At 36.7% G+C, this 19,301-nt stretch overlaps 1 protein-coding gene across 1 annotated transcript in view; it reads right to left on the reverse strand.

Annotated features, from left to right (window-relative positions):
* SLC2A13 (solute carrier family 2 member 13) overlaps nt 1–19,301 on the reverse strand; it is a 350,636-nt gene that overhangs the window by 297,590 nt on the left and 33,745 nt on the right. The window contains exon 2 of the mRNA XM_002925835.4: nt 32–191. Coding sequence (XP_002925881.2) covers nt 32–191 — 160 coding nt within the window. The remainder of the gene's footprint in view (nt 1–31; nt 192–19,301) is intronic.

Below are 19,301 nucleotides of genomic sequence, written 5' to 3' on the forward strand. Positions count from 1 at the left end.
TGAAAATTAAATGTAAGAACAATTTACAGACCTCCATCCATCCTTTTGGAGATAACTGAAGGCTCCATCAACAACACTTGCAAAGAACTGGCCTCCAGTGATGAAGAGGGTATTGATGGTGACTAACCGACCTCTTAAATTGGGCGGGGAGACCTCTGCGATGTACACGGGCACAGTCATGGAAGCGATGCCTGTGAAGAGACAAGGAAAAGTCAACAGAGGACACCTACTCACGATTTCTGTTGCTGTTATAAACACTGATGCTAGACAAAGATACATCCTTGGTTTTCTACTTTAAACAAAGGTTTACCACATAAAGATTTTGTCTATAACTAGTGACTACTGCAGGTAAGTAAAGACATAATGTGGAGATACCCATTTTCATATTATCACTTGAACGCCTACAAAGGAAACTACCGCTAGAGCTCTGAGATAACTTTAGAATGTATTTAAAACATGCTTTACAAGTTTTGTGGACTAAAAAGAGGAAAATGCTCTCCAGATAGGATATAATTATCAAAATATTTTTAGTCTATATGGAAATGTAATCAGACAATGATGAGAATAAAAATTATCCTAGAATCGTATCAACTACTCAAAGTCATCATTTCCAGCAGACACACCAAAACTAATGGGCTTACTAATAAAAAATCCATATAGTAAATCACCCTATTCGACTGGCTAGGCATAGATTTTTGAAGTAGCTTACAATGGACAATACTTTGGTAATTTAAAGTCCTTGAGAACATATAATCTTAACCATAAAACAGATGGGTTTTGGCTAAGGTGTCTTTGGTTATACTTGCTTAAAAATTGTTTCTATCTGAAATTAATGCAGCATAACCTATGGCAGTAGTTCTAGAACTTCACCAATCACTAAACCACTTATACAGTGTTTTTTCTGTTTTGTTTTGTTTTTTAATGAAGATGGTCTCACCTTACCCACCCCAGACCTACTAAACAGAAAACTGGAGATGGGTCTGTCTTTTAAATTTTCTCCAAGCTCTCCTGAAGCTCACCACATATTTGAAAAACTACAGTTCTATAGTCCACAACTTAAGGCTAATACAAAATTACTTCTTAAAAGAAAAACTTGATCCTCTTGGCCATACCTAGCTCACTTCTCAGTGGCACTTCGAGTTTCCAGGTATGTCTGATCATGTTATCTAAAACCAATACCTAATCAATACTTGCCAAAAGCTAAGTGAAAAAAAAAATCAAGCAGGATTATCTAAGAAAATGTAATCTTTTTCTACTTGTAGATACTATAAATTGATCTCCAGATTAAGCCAGAACATCAATGGGTTACGTAAGATACCCATGTAGAACTGCTTTTAATGAATTCATCTTTAGAATGCCAAAAAATACCCTATATTCGAAGGTAGCAGCACCAAGATACCTGTTGCTGTATTTTCTTTTTTTTTTTTTTAAGATTGTATTTATTTGACAGAAAGGGGCAGCAAGAGAAGGAACACAGCGGGGGGAGTGGGAGAGGGAGAAGCAGGCTTCCCGCTGAGCAGAGAGCCCGATGCAGGGCTCGATCCCAGACACTGGGATCATGACCCAAGCCGAAGGCAGACGCTTAACTGAGCCACCCCTGTTGCTGTATTTTCTGAACAAGGGCTGCTGATGGTGCTATTTACCACATTCCAGATTACAGGAGAGATCTGTCTATGGTCTCAGTAACTACAACAATTGTGCTTCTCTGTTTATGGGCACTATAAATCACACAGCGGTCTTTCACTTCCCTCTCTATTAGGCAGTCAGAGACGCCTACCCCTACTAAGTGTTTTGGACTTCATGGTATTTATTCTGTGAGCTAAATTCCCTCCTGATGTCATAACTGTCCCCAATTTCACCTATTTTAGACATGTTTTACCATATTTTTATTTACTTTGTTCCATCTTTGAACCAAGCAAATACATGGACAGATCAGATTTATTTAAGTTAATATATATCTGCTTCTGTACTACTGAATAACTACTATTAATAACTGCACACAAGTGAGACCACTAAATCTCAGAACTATACACTCTGTAGTTTCCACCAGTATTATTTGCTGTAGTGCCTATCAATATATATAAATATACATGAAAAGAATCAAGATTTTATGAGTTTCATTTTAAAAAAGCATGTGTTAGTAGACAAAGTATGAATAGTCTTTACAATTAAATCATCACCTAAACAGCTGGAAGTTTCCATCTGACTGCTAATCAATTTAAGAGAACACATGATACTAAATTGGCTTTCATCTAACTCGGAAAGAGGAAACATTTGATACAAATGTTGACAAATTAATTGTATATTCTTTTTAGTTCTTTTACAATTAGAACATCTCAATAAGCTTCCAAAAAGCAGACAACAGTAATTGTCTGGATTTCTTTTCCTGCTGGCCTGGCTGTAACAAGAATTCAGTTGCTCTCCTTAGCCAGACATCTTTACTCAGGCACACAGCTCCTAGATTTAAGCGTGGGAAATCAGGACTGTGGTTTTAGGCAGCACATGCTTGTCACAAAGCCCATGGATTTTACTTGACAGAAATGTAGAGATAGCCTCAGGCCTTATATAAAGGTTAATAATTAAAAAGAAACACCAGGACCTTGAAAAGTAACAAGGAATAACAAAGAGAAAAGACTGAGGAACTATAAAAAGACAGACTCATTGGATTTAGAATTGGAAAGAACCCCAAAAGATCTGTCAAATGAGGCTCCCATTGATTTACCAGTGTTACAATGGCCTGCATTTGACATTTCACAGAGACTGATTATTTTATTAAGTTCTCACAACATCCCTATAAAGGACATGTAATTATCCCCATTTTGCAAAGAAGGACCTAACTCCAGGTCAGATGATGCTAAGCAGAGGAACCAGAATTTGACCTGGACAGAGAGATTCCAGAACCCAATTTTGAAAGTTCTAGACTCTACTGACTGGCCAGCAAAGATGAGGGTAGGCTCTGGAACCAGTGGGTTTAAATTCCAGCCTTGCCACTCCCCAGATGGTTAAGTCTGGACAAATTAACTTTTTGGGTCTCCAGATCACCTATATATTGGGAAGAATAAAAGTAACTCTTTCATAGGAGTTGAGGTTCAATGAGTTCATAGAGTAAAAGCACTTAAAATTGGGCTTAGCATATGGAAAGTAGTCGATAATGTTAGCAATTATTTCTAGGATTATATACCTCTAGTTGTGAGGCATTCTAACTTTTTTTGATTCAGTTTGACTTGTGTTAGGTGCTGGCATTATCAGGATGAATATAAGTGAACAAAGTAGGGTCTCTGTTATAAGCGAAGCTATATACAAGCCCTGCTCACATAAACTGGCAATCAAATAAGTAATTTCCAAATACCACGGTAAGGGTCACAGCACAGCTACACACTGGGTTGCACCTTGTGATGCAGAAAACGGCTGCACGCTGACAGTGATTAGAAGCTAGTTCAGAGAGGCTGGGCAGACAGTTCTACAGAGACGAGCATGGCCTTAAGGAAATATGAAATGATATGGGATTTTCTCAGAGGTAAACAGTAAGTGTGAAGCAGCATATGTGTGGAGAGGAGAGGCAGACAGAGCCCAAATCATGCAGGCAGTAACCATTAATCAGTGAGTGTTCACTGCATACTTGATCTGAGCGGGGCATTGTGCTAAGCACTGGGGACACAGTGTCGTAGGAGAGACATGTCCTCTGTCCTCATGGAGCTTAGCATCTGTCTGCTAAAATCTATTTCAACAAGTAATTAGATGTGAAATGTGATGGGTCTCACCAAAGGGGAAGCGTGAAGAAATGAGCTCGTAGAAAAGGGCCTGGCCCAGCTTGACGAGTCAGATAGTTCTTGGATGAGAAGGTCATATTTAAGCAGAGGTCAGGTGAATGAGTAAGCTAGAGACTGATGACAGCATGGGAAAGGTGACACACACTTTAGATAATCAGTCCAGCTTAGACAAAGGCCTTGCGGCAAAAAGGGATGCAATCTGTTGAAGGAGGAAGACTGTTTCTAGAGACACAGAGACCAAACCTGCTATGTACTAACTGGCACCAGATGTCATGTTAAAGAGCTCAGTCTAATTAGTCAATTGTATGTGATTCACTATATAATTTCAAGCTAGACAAGTATAAACCCATAAAACTGCTCTATGAAAATGGAGAACTATAAAAGAATGCTATGTCCAGGGAGAGCAGCAGGCTCCACATTTGCTATCTCACCTTGCTATCAATAAAATATCCATGCAAACTGTAATTTATGGATTTCTACACATGGTGCCCATTTTTGATAAACCCTGGCTATTAAGGCTCTGCCACCCCAAAACCTCTTTGCTACTTTGGGGAAACAAATGGAATTCTGTCCCGAGACAAAGCTCACTGTTCTGATGAACGGCAGTTCAGAAATACTGTGTGAAATCCTCCAAATTAAGAATTAAGTACTTCATAAATGGATGTAATTAATGATAGTTAAAATTTAGGAAAAGATCTATGAAGGACTTCTGACTTATTCCCTATTCCAAACACTAACCAAAATAAATGTCGATAAAGAACAAATTCTTAATAGTCCACCCGAAACCGATGAATTGAATTGAACATAAGGAACGGAGTGGTACAAGTTCCTGTTAGCAGCTTATTAGAGCAAACGCAACCACAAAAATCTAGGTTGGTATTGTTTCTGAATATTGTGAGAAAGTTAGATTTCTTACAAAATAAATAAAGAAGTCTGCATCCATGGAAGCTCATTATCATGCCTGTCCTTACAGAGTTTCACCAGAAAACTGTACCTCAGACACCACAACCGGATTCTCACACTCTCACGTTGCCAGGCTGATCCGCCATCAATAGCACAAGGGCTCTTGAGTGCTGAAGCTGGCTTTCAAAAACTGCTGGAAGCCCTTTTAAAGTCCTGAGTCAGAAGGATAAATAATTTCATAAACAAATAGCATTAGAAAATCCTGTTGCGATAGGTAAATACCCATGAGCCACAGCAGCCTCTCAGCACAATCCAGGCAGCAACTAATTAGCTTCTTGGAAGCACAGGAAGGCACCTTTCAATAATAATGCTTCTTGAACAAGAAGGATTCTGATGTCCTAATTTCATTTTGCAAATCATTGCTCTATGATCGCTAAAGGAATCATCTTAACAAAAGGAAAGAGAATCTGTCTAAAAAAGTGTCCCTTACTGTAGTTGTTACTTTCCGTTTGGCTGTCCTGCCCAGGACTGCTATGTCTGCCTTCTTCTGAAAAGTCAAGGATCTATAGCTACCAGGTTGTTAACACAGAATTCAGTTTTTATTCTTCTCTAACAACAAGACTTCAGACTTTCACAAACACTGCTGGGCAACGTCAAAGGCAATAAACCCCCAAAGTAATGAAAATATATATACAACACAAAATGCCTATAACAGAGGAGCCAGGTGATGGGTGAGATTTTATCTATGGGGATGACGAGCAGAATTATTGTTCTGTAGTGTTAAAAAGCTCTTCACAAGGCATTTTCAACGTCACCATCATTTAAACTCGGTGCAGTCTTTAACAGCCCAAATGACTTCTCCATTCATATTACTTGAGAATATACTATTGATCTCATCGTATTCCTTTTTTCCGGTAACATCTCAGTAAAGTCTGTATCACGTCGTTTCCCAACTACAACCCTTTTAATGGAATGATCGTAACTCACATATCTTGTTACTGTAACTTGCCTAACTGTCAAGCACAGACTGTGGCTTCACAGTTGATTAGTACTTTGGGATGCATATACAAAACCATATCCTTCTACTTTTTATTTTTATTTATTTATTTATTTATTTTTACAAAACCATATCCTTTTAAATTACTGTTAACTGATGTTTTACACTCAATATATTATTCATTAGGGAAAATCTGGAAGTCACAGGTAAGAAGGTTAGGCAAATAAAAATCACCTCTAAGCACCCCTCCCATACATAACCACTATTACATTTTGGTTATAACTTGCAGGGCTCCCCCCCCCCATAATTCTGTAGCTTTAACTCACATTACAAACATTTTCCTTCTCTTTTTTCTTTTCTCAAAAAAGGGTCTGAAACTTCTTACAGAAGCAAGTCAGGTATAATAAATATAGAAGCCAAATGAGTGAGACATGGAAGGTACAACATACTCTGTAGGCCGAAGAGAACACATCCCTGTGTAGCTCTATACAACAATCTAGGTACTGGTTTGTCACCCCTGTAACTCAAGATCATTTTAAGTAACAGTATAATATTCCAGTATTCAGATAATGAGAAGAAGAAAGACGTGTTCCTAGAACACACAGACTGAAGAGGGCAGGAAAAAAACAGAGCAGGAAAGAATTTCTTGATGGGGAGAGATGGCAAATAAATTAATACATAAGATTTTTTTTTTGTTAAGAAATCTCCTAGGGGCGCCTGGGTGGCACAGCGGTTAAGCGTCTGCCTTCGGCTCAGGGCGTGATCCCGGCATTACGGGATCGAGCCCCACATCAGGCTCCTCTGCTATGAGCCTGCTTCTTCCTCTCCCACTCCCTGCTTGTGTTCCCTCTCTCGCCGGCTGTCTCTATCTCTGTCAAATAAATAAATAAAATCTTTAAAAAAAAAAAAAAAGAAATCTCCTAAAACAGTAGAGTATAAGAGAGAGATAACTGTATGAAATGCTAACAAAAGTGGAGGCAGTATGCTTTTACACCGACAAATGGAATACACAGAGGTTAATAAGAAATCAATACGTCTTCCTTGAGGCAGTGAATTTAGCAAACAGGAACTTAAGTGGTGCTTTGTCATATTTACTCTATGTGACACCTAGAAGTAAACGTTCTAGCACAACAAACAATGTGGACCTAACAGCAGCTAATGGCTGTGAATCACCTGAATGTAGATAGTAATTGAATTGGCATAGGCAAAATACATAAGAAATGTGTACAGAGGAAGATAAGCCCAGGGCTAGAATCTGGTTATAGAAATATTCATGCAACAGATACAAGGGCTGCGGAGTGAAACAGAAAGAATTGTTAAAGGAAATATTAGGGTAACAAAGTACTAAATGAACAACAACCTCCCCACCCCCGACCAAATTTTTAATCTGTTCTTCAAAAAAGGCCTGGCCTTGCCTAAAAAAGCAGGAACAGAGAGCCATGAGGAGGGAATCAGTTTAAATAAAGACAAGAGAATGAAATTAAACAGGGGAACAGGTAGGGTAAAGAAGGACTGCCAAGAACTCTAAAAAATTAATAGAATATGTATATAATTACAGAAGTAAACACCATATTGGAGGCAGTAAATAACAGAAATGAAGCTGTGTGAAATTTGAATCTGTGGAACATCAACTTGAAATGCTCTCCAAGAATGGAGAGCAAAGGAAATTAAAATGATAAAAGATATTGTTGAAAAACAAACCATTATAAAAGAAATAAATGGGCACCCAGGGGTAGGTAGGAACAGCAAAACACATCCTGGGAAATTTTCTGATTTGTAAAGTTAACAGAAATTGATTTTTTTTTTTAACAGATAGAGCAGAAAGAAAAAAGCAGCTCACCCACCAAGTATTAAAAACCAGGCAATAGAATACACCAGAGAGCAACAACTGCACATATTTAAGGGGGAAATGCTGTGATCCAAGTATTTTATATCTTTCCAAGTTGTCTTTCAGGCATGAGAATGTGAAAGACATCCTCAAGTAGGAAACACCTAAGATAAACCACCCATTTACTATATTTGAAACAACCTCTAAACCAACCCCAAGATAAACAACAAACACGTCAAGGATAGGGAAGTTTCAGTATAAATAGCTGAGAGGATCTGACCCTCACTTAGTCTGGGGGAAAAAAGACAGCTGAACAGGTAGACCACTGAGTAGTCACTCAACCCTTCTTCTTACGGGTCCTCTCTTTTCCCAGTTCTAAGTAATATTTCTTGAGCTGTGCAGATAGGATTTCTTGGCTTGTCTAAAAACCACTTCGAAACATTAACTGGTCTTTTTCTGTTCTAGCACTTTGTGGCAATAGCTAAACACTTTACTTGGTTAGAACATTATGCCTGAATAATTATTAAATAATAATTTCTACTTAATGCCCAAAAAGGCAAAGATTTGTAGAAGATTATGTCCATCTTCATTACCAAAAATCTCTATTAATGATTTCCTGTGTCTATAAAAAGTACAATGAATGACCCTAGCCTGTGAGTTTTTTAGAGTGGTAAAAATCATGTAAGCCACCCATCAATAGATATTTTTTTCTCCCCACCTTTCTAGTATTATCTTTCCATCTACATGAATATTCCCATGCTGCTTATACTTAAAAAAGCTAGGTAAGTAATAAAATCTTAAAGTAAAAATGCAGAGGAAAAAGGCACCTTTTTTAAGATCTACAATGACATACAACCGGCTTTCACAGATTCTTTACTAATAATCCCCAGGAATCATGGAAGTCTATCTGCAATAAATTTTTATCTGTTTGATGAGGAACATAGCCAAGTTGGCTTCCACTGCCTATTACTACAAAATGGGGAATTATGTTCACGTACACTTTTTGCACTTATCATCCAAGATACTTTTGAAATAGAAAATGGAAAAGTTCGTCTGCTCTTAGGAGCCCTAGTTCTGTATCATCTGGCTTTAAGAGAGCTAAATCTCACTAATGATAAAAGCAAAAGAGTGAGACAAATGATCTTTGGGTCCTCTCTAGCACTGAGTTAAAATTGTTTTAATAGACATAACCAACTTTCTATTTTGTTCTTTAGTATACCAAGAATGGATACGTAACTCAAAGCCTGTTTCGCTGATTCTTTGAATTGGTAGGAGCCAATCACAGCAAAACACTTATCAACACTGTACAATTCTGTTTCTTTTTTCTTGTAGGGTCTAAAAAGAATACAGGGATCCTTAACAGTTATGAAAGGTGATAAGCAAGATGCCGTAACTGTGGCTTAGGAACATGCTTAGAAATAGACTCCAAGTGGTATGACACATAATGAGCGATATGGATGCTTGTTTTGAAAACGGCACTACCATCCCTCTTAAGCTGGCTTTAGAAAGAGATGATTAAAATGAACCCGTCTTGCTCTCTGTGGCTTATAAACATTTGACTCTACTCGTAGATCTAGTGGCGGCTCTGACTCAGTCAAGGAAGCCTAGCTTTGGCACAAATCAGCTGGCATTAGCTCTTATTTCTGCTCCAGGAGTTTTGAGACACTGACACAGCCGGAATAAAAGTAGTGATTTCCAATTTTTTAACAAATGAGCAGGTACCGTGACTTTTATCACTGCTGCTACTTCCATTTTACCTTAACAATTCAATTGTGAAAACACCTAGCTCATTGTCTTACCCTTTCTGAACAGTATTTTGCAAAATCTCCAGCTACAACTATGCCAATGGCATATTTCACCAGGCTTTTTTTTATATATGAAGTCAATTTCCTCTTCAGGAGGAGACAGTCGGCAGAATGGCAGATGACAGACATATGTGGGAGGACGATGAATAGATGACAATAGATGGCAGAGATACAGTTAAAAATCATTTATGTTGATTTTCAAAGGGCTAATTTCAACTTGATGAACACTCAAACGGGGAGCTTTAAACACAAAAAATTAAAAATGTCCTTCTCTTAACTCGTCTCTTGTCCAGCTGGAAAGGATCCCCCAAATCCTGACGTTTCCTTTCTTCAGGTATATCCTGCCTTTAAGCTTGTGTTTATCTTCTTATTTATGTAGGAGGTCACAAAAAAGAGAAGAAAGAAGAAACAAGTAGTTTCTTTGAAAATACAAAAGTTAAGAAGAAATAACCACTGTATTTTGGCCATCTCCAATCTTCTAATTGCTACTATAATTTCTCTGTTAAAGATAGCTGACTTCTTGCCAGCAGCAATGGAATTCAGAAGACAATAAAATGGTACTTTCATTGTGCTTAGAGAAAATAACTATCAATCTCGGTATCAAATCCAACCAAAAAAGGTCTCAAGAACAAGAGCAAAATTCCTAAATAAGTAAATTCTAAATGTCTATTTTGGGTTTCTGAACCCAACTGCACTGTGTTGTGGGGGGGGGGGGAAGGAATCCCCCAATACCAAAAAACAGTTCTCGGACATCAACAGGGTGTTCAAGAATTCAACTAATTCTGATCGCATCTACCCAGAGAGCATCGTATCCCACAGGATGAGAGCTCAGTCTTACAAAATGGCTCCACCACCCACATTTCAGATCCCAGTCACAAGCCCGCCTTGCTGCCAAGCTTCTGCTTGATTGGCTACAAACTAACTACAGCTCAGGATGCAGGAACCAAGTTCAGGTTGTTACCTGTACTTCTAACCAGCTGGCTACAAATCAGAGAGCCCCACAACCTCCTCCTCAGATTCCATGAATTTGCTTGAGAAGCTTACAGAATTCACAAATATTTCACAGTTGATCCTAGAGAATGCGGGTGGAAGTGCCACCCCATATACACATTTGAAAATCTGAGTATAACTTTTGACTCCCCCAAAACTTAACTACTAATATCCTACTGTTAACCAGAGGCCTTAGCAAAACGGAAGCAGTCAATTAACACATATTTTTTGTATTATGTTAACTGAAAAAAAGTCAGCCTCAAAGTAGGTTAGCAAATGCTTTATTCGTTCTTCCTGAGGACTACTGCCCAGGAGACAGCATTTCAGACTGTTAGCTTACAGGGCATTAAATACAAAGGGAGTATAAGTTTAATAAGCAGTTCTCCAAACACTGAACATCACGAAGTAATATTTTTCAGTTGTAAAAAATTAAGGTTTAGTGATTTCCACACAAACACATGAAAGACCCTGAGGTCATCTTAATGCAATGTTTCTATCATATCAGATTGATCAAACCATTGACTGCAAGCCTCCACTTAACAACTCATTTTCCAGTTCCTCCTGTTTTTGAGATCTCCTTGAGGTCACTTGAGACGGTCACAAAAGATTGACATCAGTCACCTACTATTGTTTTAAACGGACAGTTTCATGTATTATATACGTTACTCTTACGATAAAAGAAGCTAAAGACAATGTTATTAAGAAAATCATAAAGGAGAGAAAATACATTTATAGCACTGAAAGGAGACTTAACTACCTCCATTTTGATCTCAAACTCTATAATTAAGTTCTTCTTTCCAGCTTTTCTCCTAACACAGGTAAAAGACCTGTGGGCAAAGCGCCTCCTGATGGGAACAGAAACTATCCATCCCCTCAAGACCTGAGCCAGCAAGACCCAGTGCAACAGACCCCAAGACAATGATCAATTTGACCTTCTCTGGCTACTTGCACAGAACCAACCGACCTTTGTCCTACATTTTTCTTATATAAACCTGGAAGTATTTTTGGCACTTTGAAGACACTCTTTGGGACGCTAGTCCACTGTCTTCCCGGTGTTGGCCTCACGGGAATAAATTCCTCTCTTGTTTCACCACCACTCATTTCTCCACCTTTAGGTTTTGTCAGCAGCAAGCGGCTGAATGTGGTCTGTTTGGGAGCCCTGGAGCCAGATGCTCTCACATCCTGCACCGGGGCTACTCTACTGCATGTGTTTACTTAAGGAAAAAATCACTGTGTAAGTGGACCCACATAGTGCAAGCCTATGTTGTTGAAGGGTCAGCTGTATTTAGTAGCTCAATGGTTTGTTATAAACAGATAAAACTCAGGAACAGCCACATGAAAGAGATGCACGGGGAAGGTGTGTGGGAACGGACACGGGGCTTCCATGCCCTCTCCAGCATGCCACTCTTCCAGAATCTTCACATGCTCACCAACCAGGAAGCTTTCCAAATCCCAACCCTTTTGGGTTTTAATGGAGGTCTCATTGACCTTCATCCTCTAGCCCCTCTTCCTTACCTGAGGGCAGGAGGTGGGGCTGAAAGTTGCAACCTTCTAATCATACAGTAGACTCTCCCGGCAACCAGCCCCCATCCTTAGGTGCTTAACAAAAGTCACATTTATCACTAACTCTCTGAACTTAGGAAATTCCAGGGGCGTTAGGAACTGTGATCAGGAACTGTGGACTAAGACCAAACACGTTTCCTAAAAATCACAATATCACAATATTTCAGATAAAAAGTGATCCCAAATGGGTGATGCAATAAGAATAAAGACACAAGAAGGAATGAAGAACATAGAAAGTGATAAATACAGAGGCTTTCTAAAAACTACAACTAAACAAAAATCCATTAGCAATACCCTGGGACATATAAACGCAAACTCAAGAAGAAAATCAAAATACATGACAACAGTAGAATTAAAGTTGGGAGGAGGGGAGGAGAGAAAGAGTTCATATGCTGTAATTTGTCTGTATTATTTAGAAAGAAGATAAAGACATTTTCTAACTTCAGACTTCATTATGTTAAATATGAGTAAAATTTCAATGGCAACTACCAAAAAAATATAACCAAAAAAAATCTAACTTCTAAACTAGTTGAAAGAAAGTTGCATGAGAAGAATTTATATATACAGGGCAATTCAAAAAGAAGAAGAAAAAAAAGCACAAATTGGAGATACAAACGCAGCTTTAAATTCAATTATTTCAATAATTAATAATATGTGTGAAAGGATCAAATGTAACAAGTAAAAAGAAGAGTGATCTCTCTGGATTTAAAATTAACACTTTATTTTTTTTTTTTTTTTAAGATTTTATTTATTTGACAGAGATAGAGACAGCCAGTGAGAGAGGGAACACGAGCAGGGGAGTGGGAGAGGAAGAAGCAGGCTCGTAGTGGAGGAGCCTGATGTGGGGCTCGATCCCATAACGCCGGGATCACGCCCTGAGCCGAAGGCAGACGCTTAACCGCTGTGCCACCCAGGTGCCCCAACACTTTATTTTTATACCAAAACACACACACATGGTAAAAGAATATGAACAAGACTGAAAACAGAAGAAGAAAAAAGATAAGGAAAAGTCTAAATAAAAGAAAGTTGGAAAAAAATTTTTAAAAAAAAGTTGAGGCAGCCATATTCATTCAGTTAAAATAGACAGTCAGGCAAATACTTATTAACCTAAAGACCAAAAGGGTCATTTGATACTGATGAAGGATTCAATTCACAAGCAAGAGAGAACAAATTACATATGACTTTATAACATGGTTTGAAAATACAGAGAACAAAAGATGACAGAAATACAAAAAATAGACAAATCCACAATCACAGTGATGATAACATCTATTATTGTGACAAGCACAAAAGGAGTATTTATAAAAACTGACCATTTATTGTTCCATAAAACAGTCCTCACCAAATATCAAAGGACCAAAATGATATGGACCATGATTTGCAACCTTGAAGCAATTACATAAGAAACAAATTAAAAAAAAAAAAAGTAAATTAACCAAAACAGATCAGCCATATGTTTGAGAACTAAAAATATACTTTCAAATAATCCACAGGTCGAAGAAACCACATTGGAAATTTATTTCTGGGGAAAGTGAGTAGAAATAATAAATAGTCCATATGAATAGTTGTATGATTCACCAAAACAGGTATTTAAATAAGAAGCCCTGAAAATAAATCATCTATTTCTATCCAAAGAATTTAGGGAAAAAATTAATCTTAAGAAGCAGAAAGAAATACTAAATAACAAAAACTAATTAAATCGAAAAGAAGGGATTCAAAAGCCAAAAGTTGGTTCTTTTAAAATACTATTTTTCACAAATATCTGGAAAAACTGGTCAAGAAAAAGAAAGTTCAGGGGCGCCTGGGTGGCACAGCGGTTAAGCGTCTGCCTTCGGCTCGGCGTGATCCCAGCGTTACGGGATCGAGCCCCACATCAGGCTCCTCTGCTATGAGCCTGCTTCTTCCTCTCCCACTCCCCCTGCTTGTGTTCCCTCTCTCGTTGGCTGTCTCTATCTCTGTCAAATAAATAAATATAATCTTTAAAAAAAAAAAAGAAAAAGAAAAAGAAAAAGAAAGTTCAGATAACCAACATCAACAATGAAAAAGTAAGACATAACTACAGAAACTGGACACATAAAGAGAGCCACTATGAACAACATTATTTCTATAAATTTGAAGACTTAAATGAAATGAACGCATTCCTAGAAAAAGAATTTATCCAGGAAGTACTGGAAAACCTGAATAGTCCTATGACCATTAAGGATATTGGAAAGATGGTAAAAAAAATATTCCCATAACAAAAACCTCAAATCTAGATGGCTTTGGTTAGTTTCAACAAACTTTCAATAAACTAGTATCTCCATTCTTATATAAACTATTCTATAATATTAGAAAAAGGCAGTATTAAACAAAAAAGGCAGTATTTTGTAACTAATTTAATGGGCTCGCATAACCTTTGTTGTATTGAGAGACAACTCACAGATACCTTGTGCTTTTGCATGTCTTACAAGTAGGCACTGACTCGTCTTTGTTCCATACTATCTTTTCAAGATATTTAGTATAGCAAACTAGTATAATAAAAGAGAGCTAGTGTATCCCTCTAGAGAGAAGGGTCGTTTTGGAGACAGTCTTGAAAATAAAGATAAGTATCTCCCTCCAGAGCAAAAAGCAGGCATGCTTACTGCCCATCACAAAGTTTGGATTCCTTAAATACAGGGATCCTCTTCTATATCATAATCCACTGTATGTGAAATGTTATCTAGTCTTCTTCATATCACCATGTAGGAACTGGGGCTCAAGGAACAGGTGCAAAAATGGTAACTCTTTGGGTGCTGTTGGGCATAAAATGCTATCCTTCATCTCTGGCTCAGAAATCCTGTGTCTTCTACCAGAACCCGTGAAACTATGGAAGATTGGCTTTTAGCTTACAAGCAAGATAAAACACCTTTGTCATGGTGTTGACATGTCAGGAACATGCTTGAACTTAAAAAGGTCAGCACAAGTCATATACTACAAATGAGCAGAAGGAAAAAAATCCTAAAAAAATATAACAAAATCTAGCAATCTACCACTGTATAACAATGCATCATGATACCTCAGAAACAAAAGATTATTCTCCTAATGCAGTATCAATTAATGTATTTACTTTATTAAGAGATCAAAGAAGATATACTTTTATAAATATAGAAAATGTGTCAGATTAAATTTGACATCCATTAATAATTAAAAATAAAACGGAAAACTAAAAAATAAATAAGGACTACAAAAACTTGATAAAGAGTAAAGAAAAAAAATCCATAGTGAATACCATACTTAACAAGAAAGTGATTAAAGCATTTTATCCGAAGTTGGGAAGACTTCTATTCAACACTAGAGGTTCTAGCCAATGCAGTAAGATAAGAAAATATGTATAAGATTTAGAAGGGAAAAAAGCATTATTCACAAATATAATTGTGTATTTTTTTTAAATACCAGTGTATTTCAGATACACTGTTGTAATAAAGGAGTTTAACAACATCATGGACTTTTTAAAAAAGTACATAAAAGTCTAATATATATTCACATACTAATAGCTTGAAAATAAAATTTTAAATTACACCATTATCAGGAGCACCAAAAATATAAAGTATCTAGTATCGAGTATTAGAAAAAACAATTTTAAGGAACGCCTGGGTGGCTCAGTCATTAAGTGTCTGCCTTTGGCTCGGGTCATGATCCCAGGGTTGTGGAATCAAGCCCCGCATCAGGCTCCCTGATCAGCGGGAAGCCTGCTTCTCCCTCTCCCACTTCCCCTGCTTGTATTCCCTCTCTTGCTGTCTCTCTCTATGTCAAATAAACAAATAAAATCTTAAAAATAAATAAATAAAATTTAAAAAAGAAAAAACAATTTTAAGGAGAAAATTACAAGACTATGTTTACAATATTAAAGAATATATCAATATTGATGGAAAACCCATGTTCATGGATTAGAAAACTCAATATTATAAAAATGCTAGTTCCTTCCAAGTTGATACATAGATTCCACACAATCTAAACCAAAATCCCAACAAGACTGGTTTTCTTTAATAGCATAAGCTGAAAGTAAAATGGAAATTTACAAGCTGACTCTTTGATGGGAATCAAGGAACCAAGAATAATTATTACACTCGTGAAAAAAATAAAGGGGGATTTGTCCTCCCATGTGTCAAGACTTATTAGAATGCTATTACAACCATACAGTACAAGAGCAACAAAAGAAAACACCCAGAATGAGTCACACCTCTATATCAACACTTGACAGATAGCAAAAGAGGTATCAAGAGGAAAAGATGAAACTTTTAATAAATCAATGTGACACAAGTGGGTATCAAGATGTTATAAAATGAACTTGAATCCTACCTTTCACAATATACAAAAATAAATTCAAGCTGAATTAAAGAGAAAATACACAAAGAGAAATACATAACAAAAATAAACTTATAAAGTTTTTAGAAGAGAGGTGGTCTTGAGAGGCTATGGTTTTATAGTGAGGAAATATACAAATCTTCAATTTAACCTATTCTAACTGATAGTAGAGGGTAGTGCCATGACCAGAAAATGAGATCTATAGAACAGATTCACAAAAAAACACTAAATTTCTTGTTTTCCTCTTTTTGTAGCTTCAGAAAGAAAAGGCAAGAGGTCCACAGGTTGTTTACAAAGAGACAACATAAACAACAGAGGGAAAGAAAGGACATCTGAGTTCATCTGAGAATTTTCAGAAACAAATGAAAAGACATTTGTCATTAAAAATAGAATTAGAAAGTCAACTCTAAAACATCTTAGAGGTACTTTCAGAACAGAAACCACTGGCTAAACTAAATTTCACTCCATAATCTTTCATATTCCTAGAAAAAATTACACTGAGTTTCCATGTATTAAAAAAATACTAAGCTGGGGGGGAATTAAATAGTTTAAATGTTCAAATTCATCTTTAAAAATTGTCCTAAAATTTTTGAGGATAACACTAACAATTATACTATAAATTTAGAGAAAATTTTTCCTTTTTAAAGCTTGAATTATTTATCCTGCTTTACCTAAAGAGAATTTGGTGAGGCAAAAATAAGAAGTCATTATAACTTTAAAAAAAAAACAAAAAAACAAAACACCCAGAGCTGATCATGACAAGTACACTCCTTAATCTCCACCCACCTCCCTTCTGGCAACCATCAGTTTGTTCCTATAGTTAAGAGTTTATTTCTTGGTTTGTCTCTCCCCGCCCCAACTCAGCTCATTTATTTTATTTCTTAAATTCTGCATATGAGTGAAATCGTATGGTAACTCTCTTTCTCTGACTTATTTCACTTAACGTTATACTTCTTAGCTCCATTCACGTTGTTGCAAATACCAAGATGTAATTCTTTTTTATGGCTGAATAATATTCCAGTGTGTGTGTGTGTGTGTGTACATGCATACACACACCACCTCTTCTTTATCCATTTATCTACCAATGGACACTTGGTCTGCTTCCATAATTTGGCTATTGTAAATAATGCTTCTATCAGTGTTTTTGTTTTCTTTGGGTAAATAACCCTGTAGTGCAAATGCTGGATCTTAAGGTAGTTCTATTTTTAACTGAGGAAACTCCACACTATTTTCCACAGTGGTTGTACAGTTTGTATCTCTACCAACAGTGCACGAGGATTCCTTTTTCTCCACATCCTCATCAACACCTGTTGTTTCTTGTGTTGACTTTAGCCATTCTGAGAGATGTCAGGTAATATTTCGTTGTAGTTTTGATATGCATTCCCCTGATAGGCAATGATGAAGAGCTTTGGATGTTGTGTGTTGGCCATCTGGATGTCTTCTGCCCATTTTTGAATTATTTGCTTTTGGGGTGTTGTGTTCTTTACATATTTTGGATACTAACTCTCTATGGGATACATCATTTGCAAATATCTTCCCCCATTCTGTAAGTTGCCTTTTGGTTTTGTTGATTATATCCTTCACTGTGCAGAAGTTATTTTGATGTAGTTCCAATAGTTTATTTTCATTTCCCTTACCTCAGGGAGCCTACCCAGAAAAAAAGTTGCTATGGCCAATGTCAGAGAAATTACTGCCTGTACTTTCTTATACGATTTTTATGGTTTCAGGTCTCACATTTAGGTCTTTAACCCATTTTGAAGTTGTGTATGGCATAAGAAAGTGGTCCAGTTTTCCCAACACCACTTGTTGAAGAGACTGTCTTTTTCCCACTGGATATTCTGTCCTGCTTTGTTGAAGATTAACTGACCACACAGTCATGGGTTTATTTCTGGATTTTCTATTCTGTTCCATCAATCTATAGGTCTATTTTTGTGCCAGTACCATACTGTTTTGATCACCATACCTTTGTAATATAATTTGAAGTCTGGAATTGCGAGGTCTTCAACTGTGTTTTCTTTTTAAGATTGCTTTGGTTATTCAGGGTCTTTTGTGGTTCCATAAAAATTTTAGGATTGTCTGGTCTAGTTCTGTGAAAAATGCTGTTGGTATTTTGATAGGACTTGCTTTACATGTATAGATTGTTTTGGGTAGTATAGACATTTTAACAATATTTTTTCTTCCAACCCATGAGCATACAATGTCTTTCCATTTCTTTCTGTTATCCTCAATTTCTTTTATCAGTGTTTTATAGCTTTTAGAGTACAGGTCTTTTACCTCTTTGGTTAGGTTTATTCCTAGGTATCTTATTTTATGGGTGTAATTGTAAATGGGATTGATTCCTTAATTTCTCTTTGTGTTGCTTCATTACTGTATGCAGAAATGGAACAGATTTCTGTAGATTGATTTTGTATCCTACAACTTCACTGAATTCATTTATCAGTTCTAGTAGTTTTTTGGTGGAGTCCCTTAGTTTTTCTATATATAGTATCATGTCATCTGCAAATAGTGATAGTTTTACTTCTTTGTTACCAATTTGGATGCCTTTTACTTTTTTTTGTTGTCTGAGCGCTGTGGCTAGGACTTCCAGTACTATGTTGAATAGCAGTGGTGAGAATGGACATCCTCATCTTGTTCCTGGCCTTAGGAGAAAGGCTGTCAGTTTTTTTCCATTGAGGACTATGTTAGCTGTGGGCTTTTCATATATGGCCTTTATTATGTTGAGGTCTGTTCCTTCTAACCCTACTTTGTTGAGGGTTTTCATCATGAATGAATGTTATACTCTGTCAAATGCTTTTTCATTATATCTCATTTTTAAAATGACATTTACCAAAAAGTTAATTGCCAACTAGCTACATGCATATATAACTATCATTTTTCCAGTATCTATTTTATTAGCTCTTTTATACAGATATTCAATAATCTCTGATTTTCTTTTAATTCTAAGAAATTTGATAAATCTATGCATTGCAATAACTAAAAAAAAAATCTAATGAAGTTTTGCAGGCTAATGATTGTTCACCATTTTTGACATCTCAATTTTAAAGCCAAAAGATAGAAAACTCAATTCTAGCACTACTTTCTGGAATTTCCACAAACAACTTGCCCCAATATTTACTTGAATC

The sequence above is a fragment of the Ailuropoda melanoleuca genome, chromosome 16 (genome assembly GCF_002007445.2).
Source record: "Ailuropoda melanoleuca isolate Jingjing chromosome 16, ASM200744v2, whole genome shotgun sequence".
Lineage (NCBI taxonomy): Eukaryota > Metazoa > Chordata > Mammalia > Carnivora > Ursidae > Ailuropoda > Ailuropoda melanoleuca.